This window comes from Peromyscus maniculatus, chromosome 14, assembly GCF_049852395.1.
Source record: "Peromyscus maniculatus bairdii isolate BWxNUB_F1_BW_parent chromosome 14, HU_Pman_BW_mat_3.1, whole genome shotgun sequence".
NCBI classification, from domain to species: domain Eukaryota; kingdom Metazoa; phylum Chordata; class Mammalia; order Rodentia; family Cricetidae; genus Peromyscus; species Peromyscus maniculatus.
The window spans coordinates 86,712,620-86,724,389 of NC_134865.1; the positions used below are offsets into that span (position 1 = coordinate 86,712,620).

An 11,770-nucleotide genomic window follows, 5' to 3' on the forward strand; every position below is an offset into this window, starting at 1 on the left:
GATTAAAGGTGTGCGCCACCACCACCGCCCGGCTTTTTTTCCATTTCTTTAAGGGAATTTTTCATTTCTGCTTTAAAGGTCTCTATCATCTTCATAAAATCATTTTTAAGTTCATTTTCTTTTGCTTCTTCTACGTTGGGATGTACAGGTCTTGCTGTTGTAGCATCAATAGGTTCTGGCGGTGCCATATTGCTCTTTATGTTGTTGAATTTATTCTTGCACTGGCTTCTACCCATTCTCTTCCTCCAATCAGCTGTAACAGTGTTTGTGTCTCAGGGAGCTTCTTAAGTCTTGGAGGATGGTTGGATTTGGGCAATGGATTGAGACTTGTAGATTACAGTGTCTGTTTGGGGGTGTTAGTGGGGAGGTCTCCCCACAGGAGTCTTGCCTGCTGGCCAGCAACTGGAGCAGCAATGGGTGGAAGGGGTGGCAAGGGTTGGTCCTCGCAGCCTAGGTACTAGAGACAGTTGAATCTAATTTTAAATCAATAAATCATTTGCTAGTTTTAAATATTTTGAATTGACCATGGATTTTTGTATATTAATAAAAATTTAAGGGTTTTTTTTGGGTAGAACATACTATACATACATTTCTACTCTTGTTCAAGGTATTACACCTATACAACTCATCTAACAATGTAATGTAAATTTCTAGCCCTTGTAGTGATATATTGTGTTCCCTAATAAAGCTTGCCTGAGGATTAGAGGAGAGGACAGAGCCAACCACTAGATTAGACGTAGAAGTCAGGTAGTGGTGACACACGTCTTTAATCCTAAGCACATGGGAGGTAGAGATGTGAATCTCTTTGAGTTCAAAGCCAGTCTGGACTCCACAAGATTGATGCAGTCTAGGAAAGAAATAGAGCCAGGCAATGTTGGCAAACACCTTTCATCCCAATACCTGGGAGTCACATGGCTTTAATCCCAGGACTTGAGATCCCATGCCTTTGCTTGGGAAGTCACATACCTTTAACGCCAGCACTAAAAAATGTGGTGATATATTGGGTACCCTAATAAAATATGCCTGAAGAACAGAAAACAGAACAAGTCACTAGATTAAACATAGATGCCAGGCAGTGGTGGCACATGCCTTTAATCCTAGCACTTGGGAGGCAGACATCTGTCTGGATCTTTGTGAGTTCAGAGCCACCCTGGGCTACATGAGATTAACTCAGTCTAGGAGAGAAACATGGCCAGGCAGCTGTGGTGACATATTGTGTAACCTAATAAAGCTTACCTGAGAATCAAAGGACAGCACCACACACTATGTTAGACATAGAGACCAGACAGTGATGGCACACACCCTTAATCCTATCACTTGGGAGGCAGAGACACATTTGGATCTCTGTGAGATCAAGGGCACACTGGAAGCAGTGTCAGGCAGTGTTGGCACACACCTTTAATCCCAGGACTGGGAATAACAATGCCTTTTTTCACAGGAAGTCATGGCAGGGAAGAAAAAGGTATATATAAGGCACAAAGAAACAGGAACTTAGGCAGTTCAGCTTAGACTCTTTGGGTGAGGACTCAGAGGATTTCAGTCTGAGGATTCATGGAGTTGGTGAGGTAATAGGTGGTGGCTGTGCCTTGCTCTGCTTCTCTGATCTTTTAACCATCACCCTGATATCTGGTTTTGGGTTTTCTATAAGATTCAAATGACAGGCAGTGGTGGCACATGCCTTTAATCCCAGCACTAAAAAAATGTAGTGATATATTGTATACCATAATAAATTATGCCTGAAGATCAGAGAACAAAAAAAAACCTGTAGCCATAAATTTTCTCAGGTCACCCCCACCCACTCACCCAGTGGTCCCACTTTCCTCCAGTCCTGCTGAGCCTTGAGGTCCCTCAGCCATTTATAAAATAATCATTCAGAGGTTAATATTAATTATCAACCCTATGACTTATGGCAGGCTTCTTGCTAGCTAACTCTTATGATTTAACTCAACCCATAACTATTAATCTATGTATCACCATATGTTCTATGGCTTAACCTGTATCCCATTACACGTTGCTTCTAGGATGGCAGATGGCAGTCTCATGTCTCTCCCACAATGCCTTTCTCTTCCCTGTCTCTCTCCTTGGATTTCCTGCCTGTCTCTCAACTGCCGTGCCATAGGCCAAAGCAGCTTATTTATTAACCAATGAGAATATATATTCACAGTGCACAGAAAGACATTCAAAAGAACTTCTCCTTTTCTATAGAATCAAAAAGTAAGGTTTTAACTTTAACATAGCAAAATTACATACATTAGAATAGTTATTAAGCAGGAATTGCACTTATAATATCTAGCTTATTTGAATTTGGCAAAATTAAAGAAAATATTCCATCTATCCTATATTTGTGTGTCTTAAGTTTCATATGTAATTTATCTTTTATCATAACCAAAGAAAATTATAACTATCTAGTCTTCAACTACATCAAAGTCCCAGAAGTATATAATATCACCTAAGTAAACAGGAAATACATTGTAAGCAACTTCCAAATCTAGAATGACAGAGACAACTGGCTGCCTGTACAGCCACCCAAAGTTCCTCTGAAACATTGGGGCAATCATCTTAAGCTTATAAGCCTAGAGATTAAAGTTGCTTCTCCCTGTGTCCTGTGGAATATCTGGCAGTCTCCTCTGAGAAGTAATAACATGAAGGACCATCTCACCTTGTTTTGGTAAAATTCAGTGGTCATTTTTCTAAGGGTCCTACATGTCCAGTTTATGTAACATACTGTCAAGCAATCCAGGCAGGAGAAGTTATTTGCCCAGCAGGTCATTTTGTGCCAAGAAGATAAACCCCATATGGAGTGTCTTCAATGACCGTCTTCCTCTCTGAAGTAAATTGGTGCTGCCAGGAACAGATATGTCTCATTGTCCAGAAAGTCTAAGTTTTAAAACATTTTAAACGCCATATTCTGTAAGTCTTTGAAGTGTTTGAAGATTACCTACCTAATTGAAATATACTTTTATATACCTAAAAACTTAACTAACATGACTGTAAGTTTCATTATCCTAGATGACTATTAGTCTGTACTTCTTAATTATGTATTATACTTTTAAATGTGCTGCATAAATATAAAATCTTAAGCAAGAGGAGAATTATGCATAGAGTATGACAAAATTAATTTTAATTTTGTAATAAACTAAAATCTATGCAATGTGAAACATTTAAACAAATTGTTTCTCTTTAAAAGTAGATTCAATACTCTTCCCTTTCCTCCTATCATATCAATACTATCCCCTTTTCTTCTTCAGAAAGAGATTGCATTTATAATCAACCCTCTTTAAATAAAAATAAACATTTATGAGCAATATTTTGGGAATTTGGGAGTAGCTTTTCATACATACTACTTCCTGCTGATTTGGGTCATGGGTAGTCTTAGAAGGACCCTGAAAAAAATTATAGTTAAATCTTGGCTGTAGTATTCTGTGAAGTCTAGATCATATCAGCCAGTTTCTTTGAAGCTGATTATGGATGTTGGATAATCTGGGCTATTGGAGACCTTTCAGGGGGTCTTGGCTGTCAAACCTCATTAGCCTAGAAGCAATCCAAGGGTTCACATCTTATGGGGAAACAAAAGTAGAACCTCTTTTCCAAAGCAACACATCCTTAGACATTAATTTTTAAGTCAATATACCATATATATATATATATATATATATATATATATATATATATATATATATATATATATCATATATATACATACATTTGTTTACCCAGCAGCCTTTACAATCAAATGTCTTTTTTTTTGTTTTTTTTTGAGACAGGGTTTCTCCCTGTAGTTTTGGTTCCTATATGGATCTTGCTCTGTAGACCAGGCTGGCCTTGAACTCACAGGGATCAACCTGGCTCTACGTCCTGAATGCTGGTATTAAAGGTATGCACCACCACCACCTGGCCTACAAACAAATGTCTTTTTGCAGCTAAAAATATCAAAGACAATATAAACCACACTCTCTGTGTGATTTCCTTTTTTATATAACTTATTTTTTGTATTACTTTTACTATCTCTTTATAAACTTTATTTTTTAAGATTATCTATTTCATTGTTTAATTAAGAAAAATTTTCCACTCATTTATACGCCAAAGAAAGATTCCCCTCTTCCCTCCTCTGCACCAGCCTCCTTCTCCCAACCCAACCCCCAGTCTTCCCCACAAGAACGCAAGGCCTCCCATGGGGAGGCACATCCAGTAGAGGCAAGTCCAAGCCACTCCCCATGCATCAAGGATGCTTGAGGTGTCCCATCATAGGAAGTGGGCTCCAAAAAGCCAATTCATGCTCTAGGAATGGATTCTGATTTTATTGCCAGTGGATTCCCCAAGAAGATCAGGCTACACAGCTGGCTCACCATGCAGTGGGCCAAGCCCTGTCCCATGCAAGTTCCATAGTTGTTGATCCAACTTTCATGAGTTCCTGCTACTTTGGTCTTGCCATCTCTGTGGGTTTCCCCATCATGATCCTGATGCACTTGTTCATAAAATCCCTCCTATCTCTTTGATTGGACTTTTGGATCTCTGTCTGGTTTTTGGCTGTTGGTCTCTGCATCTGTTTCCATCAGTCACTGGAGAAAAGCTCTGTGGTAACAATTAGGGAATTCACTGATCTAGTCACTGGGGTAAGTCAGGTAAATGGAAACAAAATAAGCTCAACTAAATAACCAATGGGTCAAGGAAAAAGTAAAGAAAGAAATTAAAGACTTGTGGGAATTCAATGAAAATGAATGTACTATATACCTAAACTTATGGGAAGCAGTGCTAAAGGAAAATTCATAGCACTCAATGCCCACTTAAAGAAGCTGGAGAAATCTCACACTAATGACTTAACAGCTCACCTGTTTCTTTATATAACTCTCTACCTTCTTTTTCCTCTCTTCCAAGCCTATGTACATTTTTACATGTAATGTAAAACATTTAGAGGAATATTCCGTTTTAATCTGTTTTTTGTTTATCTATAATCTTTTTGATCATTGCCACCTGCAGCATGGTTACAATTGAAGTGACATCCCTGGCTGCTGACTCCTCCCACTTCAGCTTTTCATAATGGTGATGGTACTCAGGAGAGTCATGCTTACTCCGCCAACTCCTGGGTCCATGGTGCCATCAGGTAGCCAGCAGCCGGCCCATAAACCCTTTTTGTCTGTATACACCATGCAGTGTGCTACACAGCTTGGAATCTGTGTACTGAGACAGGAATCTACCATGTTGCACTCAAGCCTGAATGCTGCAAAATTTGGTGGCCAGCATGAAACATGAAGCAGGAACCTGATTTTGGCTCTAATTTAGTATCTCTTATTAAGTTCACTCATATTATAGGCAGAAACTAGAGCCAACAAGTTGGTCAGTCAAATGTAGCTGGAAAGTTTCTCCAGTCCCACCTGGCCACAAGTCCTGCATCACTTATAAAATAAACATTCAGAGGCTTAATATTAATTATCAATGCTATGGCCTATGGCAGGCCTCTTGCTAGGTATCTCTTATAGTTTAACTCAACCCATAACTATTAATCTATGTATGGCCATGTGTTCCTTGGCTTTACCTGCATCCCACTACATGTTGCTTCTAGGATGGCAGTATCACTTCTCACCCACATCGACTTTCTCTTTCCTATCTCTCTCCTTGGATTTCCTGCCAGCCTCTAAGCTATGTTGCCATAGGCCAACGCAGTTTATTTATTAACCAATGGGAACAACATATATTCACAGCACACAGAAAGACATCCCACAGAATAAGCCACTAGATTAAACATAGATGTCTGGCAGTGGTGGTACACACATTTAATCTTAGTGCTCAGGAGACAGAGATTTTTCTGTATCTCTGTGAGTTAAAAGACACCCTGAACTACATGAGATTGACTCAGTCTAGGAAAGAAACTGACCCAGGCAGTGGTGGCACACACCTTTAATTCAAGCACTTGAGATCTCACGCTTTGCTTGGGAAGCACACATGTCTTTCCACGCAGGAAGTAATATGGCAAGGTGAAGGCAGTCATATAAGTTGTGAGGAGACAGGAAAAAAGTTCTTTTAGGCTGAGGAATTTTGAGTGAGTACTCAGATGCTTTCAGGATTGGGTGAGTAGTTTGTCAGGTGAAGCTGGCTTTGGCTTGGTCTGCTTCTCTGATCTTTCAGCTTTTATCCAAATATCTGCCTCAGGGTTTTCTATTAAAAAGACCACTTAAGATTCAAACAACATCTGGTGCCCACCATGGGACTCAAAACCATGATCCTGAGATTAAGATTCTCATATGTCCTGACTGAGCTACATGAGATTGAGTCATTCTAGGAGAGAAAATAGAGCCAGAAAGTAATATGGCAGCATGGAGAATAGTGTATGAGGTATGAGGAGACAGGAACACTGATCTTTCACCTTTTACCACAGTATCTAGCTCATGTACATTATTATTATTATTATTATTATTATTATTATTATTAATATTATTATTATTATAAGAGCATTTAAAATGTCTGTTACATCTGGCATCCAACTTATGAGGTAAAAAGTCATGAAAAAGTCACTTGACTGTGGCCTGGCAGTCCCCCTTTGAGGCCTGACCTGAATGTTATCAGAGTCTTCAACACATGTGGGTCAGACTCTCTAACATGCTGGCTAAGCTTTTGTTGTAGCCTCACTGCAGTTAATTCCATAGCATTTTGGGGGCTCCCCAAATCACAGAGGTCAGCCACATTTCACACATTTTCTTTGTGAGATGCTTGAATCTTTTGCTTCCTTCCTCTCCTGGTGGCTTTTGGCTTTCTCTGGGCCTCTTCCTTTGGTTGCTGCCACAGCATCATCTGAATCATCATTGTCAGCAGATTTGGTGAATCAATGAAGATTTCTTAAAGGGAGGAATTGGTTAAAAGAAAGTATTTTCCAACATTAAAATGGGAAACATTTTTACAAGGGAGGGTACTTAGTTTCTGTTTGATAATACATTAGACAATTTAAAAATGAAACAATTAAATGAGAGGATAATTAATGTTGATGGGATGGATGTTATGTCAATCATAAACATTATTTGTTTGATCATTTTTGTTTTATCATTTAAAAAGTTTGTCAATATGAGTGCCAAGGTAAAAGTTTTAGAAAAACTTGTTAAAACAGATCATGGGGATAGGAAGACCCAGACAGAAGAATTAAAAGGTGAACCAATCTCAGCATTCCATTCTGTGGTTACAGAGAAACAGCCTAAGGTTTTCAAAGAGTCACATTTAACCTATCCAGTAACCTTACAGGAACTGCCAAATGTTGTGTACTAGTTGATTGGAGTTCTGTGCAACCATTAGATTTGAGGAGATTCAAAGAAGCAATGGCCTCATATGGCATCTTTCCTCAGGAGGATGTTAAATTCATGGTCAACTTGTAATACAATTGTTCCTCAAGATTGTAGAGATTTGGTTACAGCTGTCTCAGAGGCTGGTCCCAAATTACAATGGAGTCCTGTTGTTGGTATGAGGCTAAGATCATTGAACAATGAAGTAGAACTACAGGTCTTGAAATCTCCCGGAGAGAGAGAGTATGCTCATATAGTCAGCAATCTCTATATGATGGCCACATGCTGGCTTTATGCCACATGGCAGCCTTAAATGCTTGAGACAGAACTGAAAAAGTAGGGAAGAAAATTGAGTCATTTGTATAAGTTATAGAAGGCCCAAAAGAAACCTACACTGATTTCTTGTAAAGACTGACTTAAGCAGTAAATACAAGGATACCAAATTCAGAAGCTAGACAGACAGTAATTGAAATTCTGACATTTGAAAATGCTAATGCACAATACAAAAGGATAATTAGGCCTTTAAAGGAATATCAGCACCCTTGGAGGGATGGATCTGAGGCAAAACTGAATCTCATGATCATGATGGTGTTGGATAGAAGAGGTGATTTTCAGCGGTTTAAAGAAAAGTAGTAATGTCAAATGTTTTAATAGCAGTAAACAAGGTCATCTAAAAAGAGACTATAAAGTATGCATTTCTAGAAATAAAGTATTTTCAAGGAATAATCACAACAGAATGCCCCTTCCTTCTGGATTATACTGACAGTATGGCCAAAGCAGACATTAGAAATATGAATACAGATCAACAAGCAGCAGATAAGGTAATCTTTTTCCTTTCCTGCTGGGACATTCCCTGAGGGACCTCTTACAGGTCCCCATATCAAATTCTGTTCAGTCCTTTCTTGATATTGTAGAAGAAACCTCTTCCCAGAGTACTTAAAGAAACTAATGCCTATTGCATGAAACCATACTGCTCTAGATGATAAAACAGCTTCAGAAAATAAAACAAAAATTTTAGGAGAAACCATAAATCAAAATTGAGGAAGATTAAGAAGGGAACTTCCCCAAAGTCAGGGTTGGTGAAGGGTTTTGTTTCTGTCTTGCAGGAGAATGAAGGCTAAGGAATCTGAAGAACACTGGACAAATGAGACATCTAAAGAAAAAGGACAAATCATCTAGAAAAATGTCCTACAAAAAAGATTTTCTTCAGTGAACCATGACCACACCTAACAGCGATCTTTGAAGTCTCCAAAAAGATGATGGTACCACACAATGACAATTCCATCAGGACAATGATCATGCCAAACTGACAAACACCACAGCAAAGTCAACTTTGGACTCAAAACTACTCAGGACATTATTGGGATGACTAGCTGAACTGATACAGCCTCATAGACTACTCCAATGAGGATTTGACCATATTCCTAAATTTTCTTTGTTTCTCCATAAAATTACCAGTGCCCCAAGTCAGAAGGTAGTAGCCTAGAAAACTATGCCCACATTCCCAAACAATGGATTATGGATGTTTGACATTGTTTGGAGATTGGTTAAAAATTGTTATTGGTCATAGTCAATCTCTTTCTAAAAGAAGAACGGGGGATTGTAGAAATGATAGGATAAAATTGTAGATTTTTGAATGTTCTCTGACAAGAAAAGAAGATATATATATTTATGTAGGTTATTGAGTTTACTCTGAAAAAAAGATACAGATAGGATAAGATAAAAGGGTAGATTATTGAATCTAGTCTGAAAACAAAAAATATATTGATATAAGATAAAATGGAAGATTATTGAATCTACTATTAAAAAGCAAATACTAGTATTAATATTTATATTGGTTTTGAATTTTGTATATTGTATATAAATTTTGTATATTGATACAAAGTTAAGATTAATTTTGTTAGAAAATAATGTAAATACAATTCTAATCTTGTTCAAAGTATTGTACCTATATAGTTTATTTAACAATGTAATGCAAATTGTTAGTGCTTGAAAGTCATTATTACCAAGTAATTATGATATAAAGAAATGAAAGTTAGTAGTTAGTTATTACAATTGAACTTGTAGTCATATTAGGTATGTTTTCAAAGTCAAACAGATAAATTTTTAAAAATAGAAGGTGTCTTCAAACACCTCAGAGGTCTATAGGATATGTCATTTAAGACATTTTAATCATAGACTCTCTTTTTGTGACTATGAGACATGTCTGCTTCTGGCAGCACCAATCTATGTCAAAGAAGATAATGAGCATTGAACAAAAAGGCTGGGATGTTAAGTTTCAAACCTGGAAAAATGGCTGAGATGCCTATTTAAAATATTAAAGCAGAAAGTAGTTGCCAGATGCTCGCTGCATCCCTCAGTTCATACCTGTTAAAGGGCTCTCCTGGCTGGCCTCCAGAGGCTGGACACACCTCGAAAAGTTGTTCTTCCATATGTAATCCAATTATTCTAGTTACCTATTCCTTTTCATCTCTCTTTTTGGCTTCTTGCCTACTTCATCTTGTTCTACTCTGTCCCTTCCTCTCCCGCTTCACTCCTCACATAAGTCCATTCTGGACTCTCACATATCTCCAGCCTCTGGCTTTGCTCTCCCACATATCCATAATAAAATTTCTTCTTCACCAGACCTGGGACCAGTCAGGTTCCTTTAATATTTTAATTTTTTATACACTAACAACCTTCCCCAAGTCCCCACAGAGTTACAGCCTGGGTCTCAGCAGAGCTTAAAGTAAGTTGGTCATGTCTGTTTAATAACAAAGACAAGAAGTTAGGTGAACAAAATGTAGTGGGAGATACGATGATGAAAGTTATAGATTAAGTAACTGAATCAGCTAGAAATAAAAACAGAACATATCTGTGCATAGTTCTTATGGAAGCAGAAAGACTTGAAACCTATTAGGGATGTAGGTTACTGAGTATGACCTCATATCCCTCATGATTCAACTAATCTCAAACACTGTCCTAATCAGAATACTGATAAGGCTTTGCTTTGAAACTCATTAGCGAAAATCATCAGAAATACTGGAGACCTTTCTTAACATTTGATTCTTTGACATAATCAGAAACATTTCTGCTATCAGAGGTGATTTTTTTACATGTAATTTATGTTAGACTGTTATATATATATACCCTAAATTGTGACAAATGAGAATTCAATTATCACAGACTTCACAGAACATAAAAATGGACAGGAGAACATTCTGAGGAATCAGTATATGAGGTGACAAAGGTGACCACATAAAGCACAACTCAGTTATGTCTGAACCTGTTCCTGCACTGTCCCTTTTCTTCATGTGCTCTCTGCGCCCCCTGCTGGTTCTGAGCACCGCTGCAGGGAGGTTTGTGTCAGGGTTCTCACTGAAGATCCCTCACTGTGTTACTAGTACAGTAATAAATGGCGGTGTCTTCCACTTTTAAACGGTTCATTTGCAGGTAGATGCTGCTTTTGGAATCATCTCTTGAGATGGTGAATCTGCCTTTCACAGACTCCGCATAGGTTGTTGCATAGTTATCTGGTTTGTGTTTAATTACACCAACCCACTCCAAGCCTTTCCCTGGAGCCTGACGGACCCATTGCATCCCGTAGTCAGTAAAAGTGAATCCAGAAGTTGCACAGGAGAGTTTTAGGGAACCTCCAGGCTGCACCAAGCCTCCCCCTGACTCCACCAGCTGCACCTCAGTCTGGACACCTGCAAAAGTAGAGAATCCTGTCAGTAAACACTCACAAATGTCCACTGTCCCTCTCACTCATGTCCACTCAAGCATTGAATATCTTTCCTTATCAATAAGTTACCTTTTAAAAGAGCAACAAAGAAAACCCAGCTCAGTCTCAACTCCATGTTAGATGTTCTGTGTTCAGTGATGATCAATAAATGGGAAGACCTGTGAGTACAGAGCTGGTACCTCTGTCAGAGCTGTAGGATCAGGGCTGGTTTTCATGAGCAGAGGGGAACATAATTTGCATATCTTCCTGCTATATCATGAGCTCAGAAGCAAGAGCCTTAGTGAAGACAAACCATGATGCAAGTCTGAGATGAAATAAAGACCAAAATTTCATTGAAAGCACTGAAGTATGATTTATTGTCCTGGGCACAGCTTATTTGATAGAGTGTTTTTTGTATGTCTGAAGCCCTGTGCTCATGCCCACCATTTTATGATAGGCAAGAGGATAGGGCCAGAGAACCAAAGGTTTGTGTTATGCTTGGGGTATATGAAACTGTTTGTCAAAAGAGTAGAGAAGAAGAAAGGAATCAAAAAAGAAAATTTACTTAGTATGAATTTGTGTTTTAACATAGAAATGTAAGTTTTTAGCCTTCTTGTATTATGCTCTGTATTGTAAACCCTTTTCCTGACTTTTCTTAAATTATTAAATAATTTATAGGAAATTTAGAAAAGAAAACTAAAATATAATTAGTCAAGGCATGTCATAAGTTTCAGTGAATAATGAACACAGGCATTAAATTGAATTAACAAAATGTGGCCAAACCATAAGTTAGAAGTACAGT

At 38.2% G+C, this 11,770-nt stretch overlaps 1 gene segment (V, D, J or C); it reads right to left on the reverse strand.

Moving 5' to 3' along the window:
* Positions 1 to 10,619: 10,619 nt before the first annotated feature.
* LOC143266771 (immunoglobulin heavy variable 3-73-like) lies at positions 10,620 to 11,166 on the reverse strand. The segment is given in 2 exon segments: positions 10,620 to 10,954; positions 11,059 to 11,166. Coding segments are annotated over 2 exon segments (381 nt in total).
* Between the last annotated feature and the right edge of the window lie 604 nt (positions 11,167 to 11,770).